At 37.9% G+C, this 22,735-nt stretch overlaps 1 protein-coding gene across 1 annotated transcript in view; it reads right to left on the bottom strand.

The window, feature by feature from the left end:
* Positions 1 to 22,735, bottom strand: part of CTNNBL1 (catenin beta like 1) — a 173,524-nt gene that overhangs the window by 71,468 nt on the left and 79,321 nt on the right. Inside the window, exons 8-10 of the mRNA XM_081097760.1 lie at positions 20,058 to 20,130; positions 19,762 to 19,820; positions 18,175 to 18,323 (exon numbers count right to left, since the gene is read on the bottom strand). Of these exons, the coding sequence (XP_080953886.1) occupies positions 18,175 to 18,323; positions 19,762 to 19,820; positions 20,058 to 20,130 (281 nt within the window). The remainder of the gene's footprint in view (positions 1 to 18,174; positions 18,324 to 19,761; positions 19,821 to 20,057; positions 20,131 to 22,735) is intronic.

The following is a 22,735-nucleotide window of genomic DNA, read 5'->3' as shown; positions in this document are numbered from 1 at the left end:
AAAGATTATGATTAGGACAGATAATCATGTAAGCAGAAATTAGGAAACTAAGTTACAATATCCTTATTGTTTAGACACTCAGGAAAAGGCCTCTTGAAATGAATGACGGCCATGTAACAGGGCACCTTCAGTTACCATTCAGCATACATTCAAACCATTTAAAAAATAACATGCAATTGTTTGAAATCCTGAAGGCAAAGAACTCTGGTTTAGTCAAGTCTTTTTTTCTTGCCTAAGCAAATTTAACAAACAAAAGATTTTAAAAGCAAAACCCTTCTTCAGATAGGCAGTGTTAAGACACGTTTAAAGGGGGGCAGTAATTGCATATTGATCACCATTTAGGCAAGCTGCATGGAGGTGAACTTTGGAATATTCATTGGGCTTAAATTCAGGCTTTTAGCAATCAATAGCTGTTTGGCCTGACTTTCTTGGGTTGACTTTATTTGAAATATTTATTCTGCTGGAGGACAAGTAGTTTATCTTAGTCTTGTCTGGGTTCATCAGGTTGTCGATCATGCCAGGACCAATGTGAATGCAAAAGCCTCCATAAATGTGGATGGTTGTGGGAAATAACTGGGAGCCATCTACTGCTCCCTATTCTGAAAAAGTGAACCTTCTGATGATGAGGAGGGGTGGGAGAGGGAAGTTAGCTTATTCTTCTATATTATACAAAAAACACTTTTGCATGAACATGCATTCTGAGTGTAATTTTTTGTTCATTTGTTCTTTTATCAAATATTTACGAGGTACTTAACATGTACCAGATATTGAGTTGAGGATGTAGAGACAGCCACAGCTCACACTTCTGAGGAGCTCAGTTCACAGGGAAGACAGATATGCAGACAATAAGTATGCTCAGAGTAGCTAAGTATTACAGTGAGGTGTATAAAAAGTAGAATGTGAATACCGGAAGGGGGGCTGACTATCTCTGAGTCGAGGAGGCCTCATAAGGAGATGATGCCTGAACCATGCTTCACTGAATGTCTTTCCTGTACAAGCAAAAAGGAAAAAGGTATTTCAAGCAAAAGGAAACAACTGCACATGCAAAGACACGAATAAGCATGGAACATTCAGGGAAGTGGTGCATGGTACTACTTGAATAGAAAGAGCAAGAGGGCAGCAACAAAGCATGGAACCTGCTGATCTTGTGTATTGGAAAGATTACACTTGCCACAGTGAGTTGAGTTGGACAATATTGGGGCGGGGAGGGATCCCAGGGAAGCAGAAGAAAGGGAGAACATATATAAGAGGCAGAGAGAATGGTAAAAAAAAAAAGGCAAAGTGATAGTAGACTAGGAATGAAAAGGACTGAGTTCAGATTGAACCTTAGGTGCCTATGAGACATGACAACAATGCCCAACTTTTTCTTATGAGTCTGAAGTCTAGGAATAAGATTAGAAATAGGGGGAAATTTGGAAGAATCATTAAATTTATGGTGAGTAACTGAATCAATGGTATGAATAAGACCACTCTAAAAGGGTACAGAAAACATGTACAAAAGAGGAATGGAACCCTGGAGGAAACTTATTTGAAGGACAAAAGACACAGTGAAGCATAAACTAATCCTGACAAGAAACTTGGATAATGCCATAAGATCATTTTTGCTTGCTTTCCAATGTACATGATAAAGTTCACTGCCTTTTAGCTTCCAAAATATAAGATCACTTTCTAGGATCCAGGATTTCTATGAATTAAGATAGCTTCAAACTACAGTGCCTAAAGAACACAGGTGCTCTGAGAGATTCTAAGGGATATTCCACCATTAAATAGAATAATGGTGGTCTTCTATGTTGCCGGACACAATTTTTCAATTATTAATTTCTATTCCCATCCATTTTTTAAAAACTGCTAGTACCAATGACTACTTGACTTATCTATGCCAGGAAACAAAACAAGTATGTATAAAACAGAGGTTAAGTTTTTTGTTTCTAGGGCTAGATATGCAGAAAAAACACTCATAGCATCAGTAAAGTAAGACAAACAATCAATGACCAAAAATAAAGAACTCTAGAGAGCACGGGTTGGCAAACTTTATGTAAAAGGCCAAAGTATTTTAGATTTCACAGGCCATACAGTCTCTGTGGCACCTTTCTCTTTGTGTGTGTAAGTTTTTATACAAGGTGGGCAAAAGTAGGCTTACATTTGTAGTCTTGTATTATTATTAACTAGAGGCCCGGTGCACAAAAGTTTGTGCACTGGGGGCGGGGCGGTCCCTCAGCCCGGCCTGTGCCCTCTCGCAGTCTGGGACCCCTCAGGGGATGACCACCTGCTGGCTTAGGCCCGCTCCCCAGGGGACTGGGCCTAAGATGGCAATCAGACATCCCTCTGGCAGCCCGGCAGCCCTCAGGGGATGTCCACTTGCCAGCAGGGAGCAGGCCTAAACTGCAGTCGGACATCCTTAGCGCTGCTGAGGAGGCAGGAGAGGCTCCCACCACCACCGCTGTACTAGCAGCCATCAGCCTGGCTTGTGGCTGAGTAGAGCTCCTCCCATGTGAGAGCGCCCTGACCACCAGAGGGCAGCTCCTGCATTGAGCGTCTCTCCCCTGGTGGTCAGTGTGTGTCCTAGTGATCAGTCATTCCCAGTCCTTCTGCTGTTAGGGTCAGTTTCCATATTACCCGTTTACTATATAGGATAGAGGCCTGGTGCACGGGTGGGGGCCGGCTGGTTTGCCCTGAAGGGTGGGGGTCTTGCTTGGGTGCCTGGCCAGCCTGGGTGAGGGGATGATGGCTGTTTGCAGCTGGTCACACCCCCTTCAGGGTGGGGGTCCCCACTGGGGTGCCTGGCCAGTCTGGGTGAGGGGCTGAGGGCTGTTTTCAGGCTGGTAGGTGACTGAAGCTCCCAGCCTCTCCTTTTTTCTTTTTTTTAATTCTGGGATTAATTTACCTTCTATAGCTGTCACTGGAGCTGAGAGCAGGCTCCAGCTCTGAGGCCGTTGCTGGCTGAAAGCAGGTACCTGGGTTTGTTTAGATTCTATAATTGAAACTCTGTTGCCATCCCTGGCCGCTCTAATCTCTGAGGCTGCACTGGCTGAAAGCAGGTTTCTGGGGTTTGTTTAGGTTCTATAATCGCAACATTGTTTCATCCAGAGCTCAGAGCTGAGCTGTGGCAGGCGGGGAACGTTGACTTCCTCCATCACTGGAGTAAGCAAGGCTCATGTTCATGTTCGCTTCAGCTGCCTGGCTGCCGGCCGCCATCTTGGCTGGCAGTTAATTTGCATATCTCGCTGATTAGCCAATGGGAAGGGTAGCGAAGTTACGGCTAATTACCATGTTTCTCTATTATTAGATAGGATTATTGTATTATTTATTTGTATTATAGTTATCCACCCTATATATGAATTAAAACCTTTAAGATATAAAAACCATTCTTAGCTTGCAGGCCATAGAGAAGCAGGACTCAGCCAGATTTGGCCCACAGACCTTAGATGGTTTCTAGGCCTTTATTAGTTGCCAACCCCTAATAAAGAAGATAAACAAAGCTCAAATTAGGTTATTTAAAAAGACCTATAAAATTTAGAAATCTTTACCAACAGTGATTGAGAAAAAAAGAAAAGGAACAAATAAGCAATAATGGAAATGAATAGAAGGAGAGAAAACTACAGATACAGTGAACATTAAGAACAACTGCCAAAACTTGAAAAACAGAGGAGACAGACAAATTCCTAGGAATACTGGTATGTAAATTTCCCTACTTGATTCAAGAAAAATGAAGATGATTTTCTAAATGGATCTATAATCATTCAAAAACCAGAATCAATACTTAAAAATCTCCTCTTAAAGAAAATGCACTATTAGGTTCTACCAAACATTCAAGAGGGAAATAATTCCAGTTTTACCCAAACTCCTAAAGGAAACAGAAAAATAAGGAACACTATTCAATTAATTTAATAAAGCTTACAAACAAACAAATAAAATGCTCTGATACCAAAATCTTTTAGAAAGTAAAATTACAGGCCAATCTCATGCCTAAATATAGATATAAAATTTATAAATAAAATACAGAATCCTAGAAAACATATAAAAAGATGGGCTTATCCCAGGAATGCAAGGTTAATTCAACATCAGAAAATCCATTAATGCAATTTTGACTTAAAAAACATCTCAATAAATACATAAAAAGCATTTGATAATATGACAGATTAAATCCATGATATGAGAAAGAGAAAAAATGTTCTTAATCTGATAAGTGCTATCAAGAAAAATTTTGTATTCCTTTAACACCAGAGGAAGACAAGTTTGCCCTTATCACTACTCCTATTCAATACTGCACTAGAGGCCATTGCTAGTAAAATTTAAACATATGCAAATTAACAAATTATTAAAATGAAATGTGACAAAAAGTAATCTAGTTCCCAACTATTCCCTAAAAGAGGCATATAACTGATATTTGCTACTAAAAGTTTAACAACTAGCTCTCCAGGAAAAAAGTGCTGATTTGTTGTTTGCCAATTTACATGGTGTAAATACTCCCACCATAACTGATTTCAAGTTACCAAAGTGATATTACTAAACACAATACTGGAAAGAGATGTGTACAATCAGCTCTCATGAGTTATATGAGCCAGCTCAAACACCTCACAGCTTATACATCCCTCCTCCCAACACAGACATCAGAGTTGGCCATGTGACTTATTATGGCCAATAAAATGTGAGTGTAAGTAATATATGTGTTTTTAGAGGGGACGTTTTAATACTCAGCGAATCATTTAGTCTTCTTTCTCTGCCATGAGAGAGGCATTCCCATTAAACACTGCTCCTTCAGCCTGAATCCCAAAATAAGATATGGAGCAGAGCTTCAGGTGGCCACTGATGAATGCACCAGGAGTAAAAACTAAACATTTGTCACTGAAAGTCCTTTAGATGTTGGAGGTGTTATCCCAACAAAACCCGACTGACACATTACATAACAAAGTTGCTTAATAAAAGATCAATACACAAAAGTCAATTGCATTACTATTCATCAGCAATAAATAGTCAGAAAAATAGTTTAGAAAGTATTTTTAGAAGTATATAATATATTGCTGGACTTCCACTTTGGGGCTAATGGATTTATATCCCCTCCATAGATTAAATCCATGATATGAGAAAGAGAAAAAATGAACAAACAGGAGGACAAAAGATACAAAACAATCATTTTCAGAAACCTAGCATCAGGCAGCACAGTACAGTGATTCCAGGGAGAGGGAAACACATGAAATGGGCTCAATTGCTTGAAGAGAGTTTCTAGGCTCAGGACAGGGGAGAGCCTGGGGAAACCAAGGTGGCCATTTGCACAGGACAGAGTGCCAGAACCAAGAGCTGCACAGAGGGTCCCCTTCAAGTGGTCAGTTGAATACTGGTTAGAACATGCATGTGAGGAAACTAAGGCTGAAAGAAGGGGAAACAATCCCTAGAGCTCACTGAGGGCTAAGAATATTTTGTGTTCCCAGAAGTGGGAAAACCTTGTGAACTCTGTTTGTCAGGGAGAGTACTCAGTAGGGTATTGCTTCAGTCATGGGGCAAAATTGGCCATAGACTCAATTTGGAACTCAAAACTAGTTCAAACTAGTTTACATCTTGGAACAAATCTCAATAATATTTATAAGGATACAAAAAAAATCCAGCATCCAAGATAAAATTAATAATAACTGAATTTTAGTAAAAAATTATCAGGCATTCAATGGGGGAGGAAAATATGACCCATAAAGAAGGAAACAAATCATTAGTAAAAATAACATGGATGACAGAAGATAAGAACATTAAAACCATTATTACAACCACATTTGATATGTTCAAGGAGGTAAAGAAAAGCTTCAGCATGTTAACTGGAAACAGGGAATATATAAAAAGATCCAAGTTGAACATCTCGAGAAGGAAAACATAATGTTCTGATGAAAAATACACGAAGTGAAATTAATTGCAAATTACACATTGCAGAAGAAAAGAGTGAGTTTGAATATACAACAATAGAAACAGAAAGAAAAAAGGCTGAAGAAAATTAATAGATCACCCGTAAGCTATGGTTGGACAATTTCAAACAGCCTCTTACACATGTAATTGAAATTCCTGGAAGGAGGATGGGGGCAGAAAATATATTTGAAAATTTTCCACATATGATGAAAACTATAAACCTACAGATCCAAGAAGCTCAATAACAAACCCCAAACATAATAGACATGAAGATAACTACATCAGGTATCACATCATAAAACTATTCAAAATCAATAATAAAGAGAAAATTCCAAAAACATCTGGGGAAAAAGGGGACATATTACATACGGGAGAACAAATATAAAAGTAACAGCAGACTTCTCATTGCAAACTAAGCAATCCAGATGACAGTGGAGTAACATTCAAAGAATAATGAAAGGGGAAAAAAACCCTATCAACCTAGAATGCTGTACCTGGTAAAAATATTGTTCAAAGATGAAGGCAAATTCTTTTTCGGACACAAACAAGCTGACAGAAGTCATCACCAATTTCATACAAGACAAGCTGACAAATTTCATACAAGAAATGTTGAAGGGAATAATTTGGGAAGAAGAAAACTGATACCAGATGGAAATCTGAATCTACACAAAGGCGTGAAGAGCACTGGCAATGGCAAATATCTAGGTCCACATAAAAAACCTTTTTCTTAAAAGAAATATTTAAAAGTTAACTGACTACTTAAACAAAAAGGACAATAGATAAAGAGATTTATAACATACATAAAAGTAAAATGTATGACAACTGCAACACAAAGACCAGCAAGGAGAAACGGAAATTTATTGTTGTGAGGTTCTTACACTATAGATGAAATGGTATAATACTACTTGAAGACAGACTGTTATAAGTTAAAGATGCCTGCTATAAGCCTTAAAACAACCACTAAAAAGGCAAAGAGAAAGAGCTAAATAAGTCCCCTAAGAAATAAACATGGAATAAAAAATATTGTGAAACTCATCAAATTGTATACTTTAACACTGGAATGATGACTAGCAATGAAGCCTGATGGAAGGACTCAGACAGGTCCAACACCATATCCTGCCAGGTTACCTTGCTTCAGTATAATCTGCCTTCTCAGCCATAGCACTTCCTCATTTATGAAGAGGTAACACCAGCCTAGAGAGATGTTGGATTATTTGTGTTTTTGAAGCATTTTTCTGGTTCTTAGAGAACAGGTGCAAACTACTATACTCATCTAAGAGAGAATGCTAATATTCAGTAAGTGGGGAAAGGGATGCTTGTTGGATAAACAACAAGCAAGATCTACGTGTGCAGCTTGGAGCACAGACTGTATAGAACCCCATCAGGAAGCACAGCTGACTTCTAAAAGATTTGCATTATTATTCTGCTTTTGCAGTGGAATCCTGAAAACTGAATGTCAGAAATAAAAGGCTCTAGCTCTTAAAAACAATAACAAAACCCTGTAAAGAACCACAAGAATAAAAATGCAATAGAGTTTGTACCTTCATATGTTCATTATGAGCAAAATCACTACAGAAGGTAAAATCCAAGGGAATGAAATGTCAAGGTTAAAAAAAAAATCCCCAGCTCTAGCTGTTTTGGCTCAGTGGATAGAGCATCAGCCTGTGGACCAAAGGGGGCCAGGTTCGATTCTGGTCAAGAGCATATCCCTTGGTTGCAGGCTCCTCCCCAGCCAGGACTCTGGACAGGGCTCTTGGAGGAGGCAACCAATCAATGTGTTTATCTCACACTGATGTTTTTTTGTCTTTCCCTCTCTCTTCCACTCTCCCTAAAAATCAATGGAAAAATATCCTCAGGTGAGGATTAAAAAAAAAAAAACCACACGAAAATTCCCCAGTCTGCACTACCTACCTATGTTGTGGTACAAGCTCATAGCCCAGAATTAGGCCTACAAACTTACTTTGCAGATGGTATCCCATACTATTTTATTTGTTTCCTTTGTCAGAGACACCTTTCTTTAGCTCAAAGAAAATCTTACTGAAAACCCTCAGAGAAAAAAAAAATGGTGGTTCCTGAAATGAATGTGTCTATGTACCCCTCTCTCCCTCTCTCTTTTGCCTATACAGTTAATAACCAAGATAGGTTCACTGTATTTCTGCTATACAATCCCAAGCTGCATTTGTACATATCCCTTGGGACCAAGGTGGTCTCTTCTCTTTCTAACTGGAACAGGGTTTTACAACAGAAGTAATAAGTTTCATGTCAACATTTCAAGGAAACTGACAATGTAATTCTTGTGTCTCCCACTGGCTTTGTTTCTTAAAGAACAATGAACCATTTGATACAAGGACATACAGTTAAAAAGTGCTTTGTGGTGGCAAGAAGTAAATTATTTGGAGAACAGGCTATAATTAAACCTGATATATTGGAATCTTGTATTTGCAGCAGCCATGTTACCAGAGAGACATCTGTTACCAGGAACATGGAAATGGCAAACCAGTCTAAATCCAGGGGGCAATGAGGGCATTTTGGTAGCTCAGCCCTCATTTCATGCTAAATGCTAAAATGGCCATTCTCCTATAACAGCAATTTTCAACCCTTTTCATCTCATAAATTACTAAATTCTGTGGCACACCAGAAATGTATTTTTTGACAATCTGACAAAAATAAGATACCTCAGCTTTATTCACACCAGACAGCTATTGTTGTGTTGGCTGTTGACATTTTTATTTGACCATCTAAGGGAAAAGAGGTCAGTGCCCCTGACTAATCAGGTATTACATGTTTTAAAAATTCTTGCAGCAAACTAGTTGAGAGTTGCTACCCTGTAAGTATAATTTAGTCTTATTTCTATGAATTGTACTCTCTGAACCTAATCACTGTTAAACTGCACAGTAAATTGTGACTTTCTTAAATTTTATTTTTCTCTCAGCTAACCCTGACTACAAAACCACCACTTGATTTATAGTCATATCTTAACTGTTCTGCTGCTGGCCAAGGGCCATCCAAACACACCCTGTACCTTAAATCTTGACTCTCAAAAGAATTAGGTTAGCCTCCCTGACACATAAGGAGCAGTACTTTCTCCATTAGAAACTCCGGTTCTCTCTTCCTTTCAGTATATAGCCCTACACTGACCAAGAGATTCTGCACCTCCCATTCTCACCTCATCTTTTCCCTTTCTTTGTTGAAACACTATGGTCAGATACATAATTCCCTTTTTGGAGGTTCCTATACTCTAGGATGGGTACCTATTAATCTTTTCATAGCATGAGTTCCATTTCTAAATTGCACCTCAACAATCTTTTCTTTTCCCCCCAAATGTCTTCATCTGTCCTTTGGCAGAGAGAGAAAAAAAACAAAACAAAACACAATAGCTTTTTCCCCTTATTGATTCTGTCAAACACTGTGAAATCCAGACACTCTTAACACAGGAATGAAAAAAGTCACCTGACAACTAAACTAACACCTAGGTGGCAGGGTAAATAGAGGGGAAAGGCTGTGAAGTAAGGGCACAGAAGTCCTAGACCCCCAAACAGGCCCCAGAAACAAAAGCTGAGAGACTACAGATCCGTGAAGGACTTCTTTGAACCCTGAGTGCAAAGGTTACACACAAGACATTAAAACCTAAACCATAGCCCTGAGCCGTGGGCAAACTACGGCCGCTGGCCGTTGAAATGAATAAAACTAAAAAAAAAAAAAAAGACCGTACCCTTTTATGTAATGATGTTTACTTTGAATTTATATTAGTTCACACAAACACTCCATCCATGCTTTTGTTCCGGCCCTCTGGTCCAGTTTAAGAACCCACTGTGGCCCTCGAGTCAAAAAGTTTGCCCACGCCTGAAGGAGGATCATGGAGGCAAAGAGCTAAGAGGTTCACGTGTCCCAAAGGGAAATAAACCGAAGTGTGGCCACTTGGTTGGCTGCTGTTCCACAGCCTAGCGTGGGCAGAGATCAAATAGGGCAGTGAGCCCAGGACTAGAGCCGACGCCTGATCTTCCCCCGAGCCTTGAAGATCACAGTCAGCCTATGACCTGTTTTGTGTTCTTCATGCATTAAAAAGTTTGACAGGAAAAAACAGGACTAAATATCTTCAGACAAGCGATTGAGTTCTCAGCTTTATGGCTTTTAATAAGTCACTCCTCATTCTTTAAGTCTACCTATAAGACTTGCCAGAAATTCTATGACTCAGTGATTCTAAACAGCAAAAATGTTTCTCAGATTTTCCTCAGAAAATATGTACTGGGTACCTAATGTGTATATGTTGCTAGGTACAGAGATACAAGAGGAAGAAATGCTGATCTCTGCTCTCAAGAGTCTTACAGTATAGTCAGAGACAAACAGATGTTTACCACAGAGATAAGCAAAAGATGCTAGAACCTAATCCTCAAAATTTAGGAGTGGTGAAATAAGGATAGGACTAGGGGAAGTGACATACGGGCAGAGGCTTCTTAAAAGAAGTTTAGCTTAAACATTCAGGGTGAGTCACCCAGAGGAAATAACAAAATGTGTTCAGGAATCTAAATTAGTTTAGTATAGAGAGCAGAATGTGAACATGTGGAAAAGGGAGATGAGAAGACCATAGGAGAACTAGACAGAGCTCAGATGCTGAAGGGACATGATACCACATCAAATGTTCATAGACAAAGAAGTAAAGTCATTTGTAAAAAAAGTCAATTTCACTAACAGAAAAGAAATAGGAAGAATAATTTCCATAGTTCCACAGAAAAAGGAAAATGAGGAAAGAACTAAAATACAAGGCAAACAAAATAAAACCATCAAGGAAACCATTGGAACAAAATAAACTGACAAGAAAAAGGCCAAACATAAGAAACACATTATATTCAAATGTCCATGGAATAATTACAAAAAATAACCATCTATAAGACCACGAAGTCTCAAATTCAGAAAAGTAGGTATTTTTCAGCCTATATTTTGTTAATGTAACAAGAAAACAAAACTTTACCACTTGGAAATATGTGATGAAGCTGAGCAATTGTAGAACATCTTTAACTTAAATATCTTTATTTTTAAATAAGAGAATTATTTTGAAAAGCATTAGCTGTTCAACTCAGAGCTTTTTTAAAAAAGGAAACACAATAAGTGGAAAGTAGAAAGAAAAGGAAAAACATAGAAAAGAAAAGCAGAGGAAAAAAAAAAAAGCCTGGGAAGGCAAAAAGTACACAAACATACCACCAAACCAAAAGCTAAAACAATCCCAATCCCAATCACTTGTCACAAATCTGACTGAGGAAAAGAGCAGAGAAATTTAAATACATAACATTGGCAATTATAAAAGGGACAAAAGAAAACAAAAAGAGAAAATGAAATAAAATGGAAAAGAATTATAATACAAGGACAATTTATAGTAATAAACTTGAAAGTCTGTATGAACTTGAAAAATTTCTAGAAAACTATACAATATCAAATTATCTTAAGAAAAATTAGAATACAGATAAAATAAATAAAAAACCTATATAAATGATGAAATATATCATGTCCATGGATTGGAAAACATTATTACAAAGATGTCCATTCTTCCCAAAATAATCTATGGATTCAATGTAATTCCAATAAAAATCCCAGCAGTGTTTTTCTAGAAATTGACCAGCTGGATAGAAAAACTAAGGAATTAGAATAGTTAAACCAATCTTTAAAAAATATTGTAAGATGACCCATGCCACATGATTTCAAGACTTACCTATAAAGCTATAATATCATATGGTGATGGCAAAAAGACAGACACATAAATAAATAGAGAACAAAAATAACAGAAATAGACCCACAAAGATCTAAGATAAATTGATAGCTGACAAAGGTATAAAAGCATTTAATGGAACATGGATAATCTTTGCAATAAATAATGCCAGAACTGGACACCTATAAACAAAAAGAATAAATAAAACTATAGTAGTTATGTAGATAGGTATAGGCAGAGTAGGCCAGGTACTGAAGGTCACCAGGGTGGAAAGCCCTGGGCACCTAGCAATGGGCAAAATTGGGCTGGGACCTCACCCCCAGGGTGACCTTTCCGCCCCTAGCATATTTCTGGTCATGCAGTTTGGGTCACCTGAAATATCATATTGCTAGTCATGTGGTAGACCCCCTTAGAGGAGGAACAAGGCTGAAAACAAGGCTCATGTGTCACAGACAAGGACAAAAGATGACCAATAAGTCAGCCTAAAGAAGTAGTAGTTAGCCCCTCCCACCTAGCCCCCCTGCTAGAGGAGGAACTCTTGCAAACATCCCAGGACAATACTTAGAGCCGCTTGCTGGATTCTTTTATTTCCCGTGTACTTTCTCTTTGCTTGCTGAATAAACTTTCTCCTTCGATTTGAATTCCTTAGCTCTGAATTCTTCTCTTAGCCAAACTCAAGTACTGATGTCTAACATCTGCCACTAACAAAACCAAGAACCTCAACTCATACCTCACAGCATATACAAAAATGAATTTAAAATGGATCATAGACAAAGAAATGTAAAACCTAAAAATGAGACATTCTAGAAGAAAACATAGAAGAAATGCTTTGACACCTTGGGTTAGGCAAACAGAGTTTATATATAATACCAAAGGCACAATTCATAAAACAAAAATTTATAAATTAGACTTCCTCGAAGTCAAACTTTGCTCTTTAAAAGACACTAAAAATAAAAAGGCAATCCACACACTAAGATAAAAATATTTCCAAAATGTGTACCTGACAAAGATTTATGTCTAGAATAAACCACACTTAAAACTCAATAAGCCAACACAAATAAAAAAATAAACAAAAGGTTTTAACATAAGTTTGACTTTAGTAAAAGATGTAAGAAAGGTCAATGTATATATGAAAAGATGCTCAACATCACTAGTTATCAGGGATATGCAAATTAAAACTACAATACACACTCATTCAAATGGCTAAAATTAAAGTCTGACAATGGCAAGTATTGAAGAGGATATGGAGCAATTAGAATTCTCATGACTTGCCAGTAGAAATATGAAATAATACAATCACTTTGGAAAACAGCTTGGTAGTTCCTAATAGTAAACTTACATTGGAAACAATCCAAATGTCCTTGAACAGGTTAATAAACAAATTGATATAATGGAATACAGAAATATAATAGAATACTATCAAGCACCAAAAAGAAACAAACTACTGATATATGCAAAATGAATGAGTCTCAAAAACAATTTGAGTGAAATAAGTTAAAAACACACACACACACACACATACTGTATAATTCTATCTATATGAAATTCTAGAATGACAGTGGTTGCCTGGGGCCAGACATGAACTGGTAGGAACTAACTGCAAAAGGGATCAAATGAATTTTGTTAAAAACTATCTATATATGCATGTTTAATATGGTAGCCACTAGTCACATGTAGTTATTGAGCATCTAAATGAGGCTAATAAAACTAAGGAGCTAAAATTTAAATTTAATTTAAATAAATTTAAGCTTAAATTTAAAAATTGATACTTGATTCAGTTATTGGGACACATTGTTTGAAGAAATTTAGGTACAGAAATCTACTTTTTCAATTGTAAATTTTATGGAATCCTATATAATAAAAGAGAAACATGTAAATTGACTGTCCCTCTGCTATGCTCACCAGCCAATCAGGAGTGAGTATGCAAATTAACCCAACAAAGATGGCATGTTAATTTGCATACATAGGCGCCAGGCAGAGAGCAGAGCAGGAGAGCCAGCGGCTTGGGGGGATGTGGCTCCCTCGGTTGCTCCCCCCAAGCCACCAGGTGGAAAGCAGAGCAGGAGAGCTGGCAGAGAGTGGAGCAGCTTGGGGAACTTGGCTCCCCAAGCCACCAGACGGAGAGCAGAGAGGGAGAGTTGGTGGCTAGGAGGACTTGGCAGAGTGGGAGGCCATGGGACGGAGACAGAGCAGGAAGGGAAAACCAAGCACGGGGAGCACCAGGAATTCTGGGAATCGTAGTTCTGGTGGCAGATGGATCTCCTAGACACCAGAGCAGCAGTTCTCAACCTGTGGGTCGCGACCCCTTTGGGGGTGGAATGACCCTTTCACAGGGGTCGCCTAAATACATCCTGCCTATCAGATATTTACATTACGATTCATAACAGTAGCAACATTACAGTTATGAAGTAGCAACGAAAATAATTTTATGGTTGGGGGTCACCACAACATGAGGAACTGTATTAAAGGGTTACGGCATTAGGAAGGTTGAGAACCACTGCACTAGAGCAAAGTGAGCCTGGAGCAAGTTACTGTTGTGGTGGGGGATGGAGAGAAAGCAAAGGTAGAGACATAAGTAAAATCAGAGTGTCTAGGAAACATTAAAGGGAAGATATCCTAAAACTTCCAGGAAATTTCTACCAATGAAGCAAAGAAAAAAAAAATGCCTCTATTATTCTGTGAGCAACAAACCAAACTGAGTTGGGGTCTCAGACAATTCTCTCATATGATTACAGATTACAAAGAGAGACAGAAACTCCCGGATTGGAGAGGGCTCCCCTGAGGGTTCCCAGATTGGAGAGGGTGCAGGTTGGGCTGAGGGACCCCCAAAGCCCCCAGTGCACGAATGTCGTGCACTGGGCCCTCTAGTATAACTATAAATATAAATAAAGTACTTTAATGAAAATTTAGCATTTGGATTGAAATGTAAATGTAAAATACATACTGGGTTTCAAAGACAGTATAAAAAATAAATGTAAAATGGCTCAATAATATCTTTATTGACTGTATGTTAAAATGATTATTTTTAATCAGAGGGTTAAATAAAATACATTATTAAAATTAGTTGTTTAACCTTTTTATTGTGGCTACTACAAAATATAAAACTACATATCTCACTCACATAACATTTTTCTTGGACAATGCTTTTCTATATCTTCATTGTGGTGAGAACAAAGGTATATAAACCTGTCAAAATTAAAACTGTACATTTAAAATGGGTGTGTTTTATTGCATATAAATTATGCTTCAATAAAATTGATAAAAACATTAAATTGGGTAGTATATGTGTGTGTGATAATGTGTGTACATAAATAACTATCTTGTTGATAATCTTTCCTTATCAAAAATCAGAAGTGTTAAAAAATTCACAAGATAGAGACATGCAAAATTAACTGTTCCTTTTAATAGTTAAGAAATTAAATTATATTACAGTGGCCTCCCTCATTAGATATTGGCCTCCCTCACTAGATACTGAATTTCTTGAAGGTAGGAATCCTGTCTTGTTCATCATCTCTGTATAAGCCTAGCACTTAACAAATATAGTACTTTATCAATGTTTTAATAGCTGCAGAATTATTTTAGACACTTTATATATAGTCTAAATCCCACAAAATTCCTGCAAATATGGCACTATTCCTCCATTTTTCAGTTGAAAAAAAAACTAAGGGTCAGAAGTCAGAAAGGTTATAGTAATCTTACCAAATACCCAGAACCAGCAAGTGAAAGAGCTATGTTCCAAACCTGTATTCACCTCAACTCCAAAGCCCCTTCTTCTGAGATAGGGTATGTGATAAAACTCTGTAAGTGATAAGGGCTTCAGGGACTGTCAAAGCGATAGTAAGACCAACCCCCAAAGGATTTATGGCTTAGAACCTACAGAGACCAGCTTGATCCAACATGGCAACTAATATAATCTTATGATAACCTCAAGCCTCATTATATACTCATTGTAATACATTCACATACTAAATGACACACCCCTTGTGCCATGATAAATGGAAAGCCTATATAAGGAACCAAGATGGCCTACAGCACTTTCTGAGAAGTCTCCACCTCTTTCCCGGGAAAGAAACTGAATATTCCGCCCCCTTATTGAATGTCTTACCCCTCAATTAAATGAGCCTCAATAAAAAAAATAAATCCCACTAGGAAGGGGCTGCTCTGTCTGTAGAATAGCTCAGTCTGTGACTCATTGCTTCAGTAATAAACTCTCTTTCACTTTAAATTCTATGCTGGCTTGCATTTGGATTCTTTCCTGTGCAAAGCCAAGAATCCACACTGGGTTGTGAACCCTTGGGTCCCCAGACCCCCAATATGCCTATATCACTTCCATGCTATACTACGCTGCCACCTTTCCAGGTGCGCATGTCATAACTGATGAATGCCCGAATCAAAGTAAAAATCAGCAGTAGGGGCAATGAAGCCATAGAAATTTTCCTGAACTTTTAGTGTTACGGCTTCCTAGTCTTCAATAGGCTCTCTCTAACAGAGAACAATTTGGCAGGTCTTGCTAGGTCAGAAGAACAAATCTAGTAGAAAAAAAAATTCCCTCCCAATTAAACTTTCCACTTGAGAGTCAGAAGAAGAAAAATAACTTAGAAGCGCATAGGAAAGAGAAAAAAGGAAATGCTGAATCTGCTAATATAGCTAATTAATGCAGAAGAATTAATCTAATAGTAACTTCAGCATTCAAAATTGAAAAGTTAGGAGATCCTAGAGAGTTAGTTTCTAAGTCTTTGGAGCTTCTTTTTAATTAGGCTCCCAGAATCTCAGCATTCCTGTTTAAATAATCCATATTTCTAGTTATTTATTCAGCTCCCACTGCTGCACATTACCAAGCCATATGCTACAGGAATACATCACTTCATATTTACACTCAACCATCCAAAGACACTGGCAGTTCAGACCTTTAAGAAGCTTAGGGAAAAGTCCCTGCAGAATTAGTTTTAAGGTTAGAAAGCCCAGGAAGCCAAATGCATCTTTTTTACTTGCTATTTGCTTGAGAGAAGGTTGGTCATTTCAACAAAAGAACAGGCAATTAGAAGGGTAAAGGAGATAAGCAAACAAAAGACTCAAGAGAGGAAAGCTAGCAGAAATCACCTGAACACTAAAGGCCTCTGAATAATTTCAATGCCCCTCTCTGCACTTTAAATAAAAATTTTAAAGCAATTCCAGAAAGGAAGATTTTCAATCAATCTAAGGTCTGATACACACTGGACAAATGAAGAGGTCTACTATGCCCCCAGCCTTTAAAGCAAAGGTATTTTAGAAACATATATCTTGATAATATTAAGTACAAAAGCAATTTTAAGCACAAAATGGTCACTGTAGAATTTTTTATAATAGCAAAACATTAAAAGTAACTTATATCAACAATAAATACTAAGTAAGCTACATTCCCTGAGAGTCCATTATGAGTTATTGAAAACTCTCATGAAGATTATGTCACAGCATGGAAAACAGCATGTTAAGTTTAAAAAGAAACAGTATGGAAAATTACATGTGTGGCAGGTCTAAAAAGCTGTTAAAAACAAGAAAACAATTACATTAAAAAAAAAAAAAAGAATAGGGATATACAACCAAAGTTGGGTTGTATTTGGGTGATAAGAGTTTTTTGTGTTTTTTTTTCCTTGAAGGTAAGAATCCCGTCATACTCAAAATAGTATCATATCAGTGTTTAAAACAGTTTTACACGTCTATATTCTAAATTGTATTTAATTGATACATATTCAATTTATAAAAATATTTTGCCAAATAAATAATTTAAGAGAGTTTTTGGTGTATGGGAACAGAATTTTCAAGACGATAGACTATGGCTCAATTTCATAAAGAGTAATTCAATAATGATTAGAGTCTTCCAACCATGCAGCCATGATCTAGTACCCCTCAATGTAGGAAACTGCCCCTTGACCTCCACCACGCTCTAGTTACTACCCCCCGCCCCAATCTCTCTCCTCCCTTTCAAAAGAGTTATGAATATAAGATACTTCCCATTTACTTCCAACTTTAGGATTCTGTGAAATATGATAACATGATACCCACTTTAAATAGTTTAAGAAATCAGAACATAAACAATAAAGAAAAGTTCTAGAACTGTCTTGCACATTTTCTTATCTCTGATGCTAGCCACACAGCACATGCACAATTCATCATTGAAAATAATGTATATTGAAAAATATAAATATGAATGATAGCCTACTGTCAATAATAAAATATAGACAAATGTATGGCATAGATAGGTCTATATGGGATATTAAAAAATTGGGCTCAGTTTAGAAATTAATATATGTTTAGGAGTTTTAGATTTCCCAAAACCAATACATTATAAGAAGGAGCAAAAAGACATGTCCCTTTAATGGAGTGGTCATATTACCAATGGGCAAAATAGAGCAAACAGACCAAGATACTTTTATTTGCCCATTCTCACTTTAGAAAAGACCACTCACACCTCTGAAGACTTTATGATTTTATATATCTAAGAGGAAGCTCAAGGGAATAAAAAACCATAACTATATGTCCTTTAATTTAGGCTAAAAGATAGGAGTTGGGCAAAAAGTATGAAAGCTAGAAGGTAAGAAACATACCTGAGCATGAGATTCATCAGCTGAAGACCCTCGCCCTTCAGGAAGCGCTCACGATTGGAACTGAGCATTAGGCAGGAACACAGTGAATCAAACAGATTCTCCATCATCTCCTGCTCTTCCGCAGTGCTAGGATTGTGTCTTTTAAACACCTGCCAAACAAAGACATCAGGAACACAGAGCCTAAGAGAACGTCTTTTCATCAGCCAGCATTCAACAATTTCCAAAGCCTGCCTGTCATGATAACCCCACAGTAGTGGGAACAAAAGCTTATCAAACAAAATTCTCATTAGTTCCTATTTTAGAAAAACTGAGCTTTATGATTCACAGGTATTAAATAAATGGCTGTCGGTTCATACAAAAAAACCCCCCAAAAACTCAACCGACCATTGGATCTATGAGTGGTTGATAGTTTCAAGGAGGCAGAGTTTGTAAAAAATTATTTTACTATGAAATATAATGCAAATATAGAAAACTCTAAAATAGCTAAATGAATAAGGTGAGCACCCCTAAAACCACCATCCAACTCAAGAAACTTTTCCAGCCCTCCACTGGCCCAACCCAACCACAACCCCTTCCTTCCCCTTCTTAAAAACAACTACAATCCAGAAGGGCAAATATTGGCTCAATATAAGGAAGAGTTTTCTAACCATCAGGGCTAATGAATTGCCTAGCTCAGCAGCTATGGCTCTAAGTCATGGGAACAGCTTAAAGCAAAAGTTTTGTCTTTGCCAGAGAGATATGTGGCATGTTAAGGGGAAAGCCTCTTAACAGTATTCGCATACCCATACAGTCTATTACAAAATGATCAATAATCTTGCAGGAACAAGACTAAGCACCGTCCTAGAATTAAAAACAGATTCACATTTCAAAACTCTCTTTTTGGGGGTGGAGGCCAAGCCACTCAGGCTGCTGGCACCAAGTGGGAAGCTGTATGCAAACTGACATCTCAGGCACTCCCAACACTCTCAAGATTTTATCCAAATGATCTATTTCAGTCCTGTTTTTGGAAGAGCATAGATGAGATTTGCTAGAAGAAATCTTAACAGTGTTTTCAGAATGCCAGCAGAACAACATTTCAAGTGGATTTACATTTCTTAATGAACAAATGGCAATTTCCAGTTTCTCATTCTAGCCTCCAGTACTACATCCTCCCCTCCTCTGTGACCTCTACCCCACTGCCCTGGAACCTGTACTCCTTGAACTTATTTGGAAAATGAACAGACTCCATTTTAGTGGCAGACTGAAAGGAAAGGAAGTGAATAATCTTAGGAATGGGTCAACTAAAAATAACGTGGTATTCATAGCCCTCAAAGCATACACTTAAACAGGAAGCACCTTTTTTGAATTGATAAATATCAAGAGACCAAGAAAATCCATATGAGATACACAGTGACAGCTGATCATAAAAAGCAAATGACTAAGAAAAGGAGGCAAATCATGTACCTCCACTGTAACCTCAAACCTGACAACAGACTCCACATGCCCTGCATCACATGGCTTATTCCTTCCCACAATTTCCAGCTCCACCCCCCATTTAAAGCAGGCCATGTATCTTCATGGCTGACAGGAAGCATAAGAATTACTCACGGATAACTGCTGAAGAAGCACATCGATTCCATCCAGCTCCCCAAGCAACTCCCTGTTTTCTAAAAGGGGAAAAAAATAGAGGAAGAAAAAAAATGAAGCTAACTGTCAGATTTTACAGCCGTCTAACACTGATACATCAGCAAACAAAATCAATACAGCTTGACAGAGTACAAAAGCTGCACAGAGAGCGAGAGGGAGAGCAAGGGGATGCCAAAGGCAAGAGAGCTTGCTGTCATGATCTGAAACAAGCCTAGCTCCTATCCTAACAGAATATCAATACTGAGAGGGAGCCTCACCATCATTGTCCTGGAGCAATATGGCCAGCACTTCACTACAATACAGTTTGTTGGCATCGAAAGGCATCTTTGCCTGTAAGGAAACAGGAGAAATGAGAAAAAACAAAACAAAACACGTTATGGGGCACTGTTTCCCTCCCCAGACTGAATTTTTCACAAGTACTAGAATCTGAGTTAGAGAAAAATAGAGTTAGAAAGGGAAAAGGCAGGTTAAGAGTAAAAAAAAAAAAAAAAAGAAAATCTGCCTCTGCTCTCAAGAACTACATAGTAAAATCATAAATGGCAGATGAACACAATGTCTCCACGTTCCTAATGCCCAGGTATGAATGTCACCACCTCTGGAAAGCCTTCCCAGATCCCCCAATTTGAGTCCAGAGACTACTGTCTAGTGCAGGGGTGGGCAAACTTTTTGACTCGAGGGCCACAATGGGTTCCTAAACTGGACCGAAGGGCCGGAACAAAAGCATGGATGGAGTGTATGTGTGAACTAATATAAATTCAAAGTAAACATCATTACATAAAAGGGTACGGTCTTTTTTTTTTTTTTTTTTTTAGTTTTCTTCATTTCAAAGGGGCCGGATCCGGCCCGTGGGCCGTAGTTTGCCCACGGCTGGCTAGCACATACTACGTACTCAAAATGTGAACTAGATGAATAATTGAAATTTTTGAACTTTAAGACTAAAACTTATCATAAAGCTTTGTTCACGAGTTATAATGACAAAATTAAGTTGTAAATTAGCTGACACATTAGAGAAGTTGAAAAGAAAGCAAGTTCGTATTTAGATTAGTTGAGTATATTTATAACTAAGTAGTGCCTTTGGATTTTTTAATGTTTAAAATTTAATTTGAAATCATAAACCTATCTGCTTGTGTGCCATAATCTGCCTACTATTTAAAAAGGAAACCACATTAAATATGCAGTAATGTGTTAATATTTTAACACCCAAATTGCTACCCACAATTCTTTGCCTGCTGCATGCTCTGCTACTTGGAGTTCCAGGGGGCACACATCTACTGCAGAGACTCTTTTTCATGGCCGTCCACATTGCTGCTTCAGGAGTGAGACTCAAATCTCTCATCATTAACAATGCCCTTCGGATAAAGGTGCAGAGAGGACCAAGCCTCATCAATGTCTTTTTATTTACTGTACCCTTGATCCTTAAAATGCAGGAACACAGACAACAACTGTTAATCAGCAGCAGCCTTGCTACCTCTCCAGGTTTTTTGAAATGACAAATAATTCCTGTATCTGGAAAGGACAGGGGAAGTGTTTATCTTGAAGCTAACACTTCTATCACCTTAGCGCCATTCACAGTTCTGTTTGGACATTGATTTTGTACTTAAGAAGGAAGAGTGGCCCCTAATGAAGCAATGCCAGCATCTTTTCCATTTTCTGTGCACGTCTCCCTTGTCAAGCCTAAGTGCACCCCACAGGGTTTCAGGAGGCCGACCAGGTATGACCCATCTTAGATTAAAAGATCTGTAAATGCAAGGACTTACGTGTGCTGACTACAAGGTATGCTCCCTGGGCAAGCTTAAGGCCTTGTTTCAAGAAATTCAGTATAAGAGCCAGGGTTTAAATGAAATTTGTGGCATGTTTCACTTTAAGGAAAACAGTGTTATAAAAATCAAAACTACAAAATGAAAAGCCAAGGGGTGAGCATGGCCATCAGAATCAAGAATCTGCCAACAGAATTACTTACTCAAATTACTTAAGTTATAAGTATTGCCATTTTAAAAGATTTAAGTCACACCAACTATTATGCTTTTCAAAGGTCAGGGTTCTCGTTTAAAACAAGATATAGTTAGCTGAAAGAAGCCCTAAGAATCAGGCCACTAGAACAATAGCCTTTCCATGATTCCAATGCCTCTCTTGTCCTTTATTTGATTTTATAAACTCCTGTCTCCAAGGTAGTGGATAGATTTTCTCTTTTTTCCCAACAAATATTTATTGGGCATCTGCTATATGCCAGACAAAGAATTGAACATGACAGCAAACAGAGGTGAATTTGACATGAACATGAATGTTATCTGTTGTCAAGGCATTAAATTAAATTATGGTACGAATTAATTTTATCAAGTGATACACTAACATTAAGAAAAGGACATGAATCTGGGCTCAGACATACCTAGGTCTGACTAATGAGCATGCACTACCTATGTGGCACAAAGTATGCAGTTCCCAAGTTGCATGTCGAGGTACCTGGTGTTATACTGAACTCACAGGGGCACCATAGGATATTTTCAATTTCCAAGGAAAGCACAGTGACATTTAACATCTGCTCAACACTACATTAACTACTAGCTCCAGGTGGATTTCTTTTCATGACATCCTATCATTCTGAAGTTGGGTTTTGGTGGTTGCCCTGATAAAAGAACTGTGTGAAACAGGAAAGAGGGTGATGGTATTCAATCTGATTCCAAGATTTCAGAAGTTGTACAGAACTGAAAAGGCACACACATCTATCAGTAAATAACTGTGGTATTTAAGAATTAAATAAAATACATATTGTCTTTTAATTCATGTGTATTATTTTTTTCAAATGGCACTAAATTGTTAATACATAAATATGTATTAAACCAGGGGTCCTCAAACTTTTAAAACAGGGGGCCAGTTCACTGTCCCTCAGACCGTTGGAGGGCCAGACTATATGCACACTGCACATATCTTATTTTGA

This window comes from Myotis nattereri (assembly GCF_964212035.1).
Source record: "Myotis nattereri genome assembly, chromosome: 8".
Taxonomy (NCBI): domain Eukaryota; kingdom Metazoa; phylum Chordata; class Mammalia; order Chiroptera; family Vespertilionidae; genus Myotis; species Myotis nattereri.
This window is presented reverse-complemented; position numbering and strand designations above follow the sequence as displayed.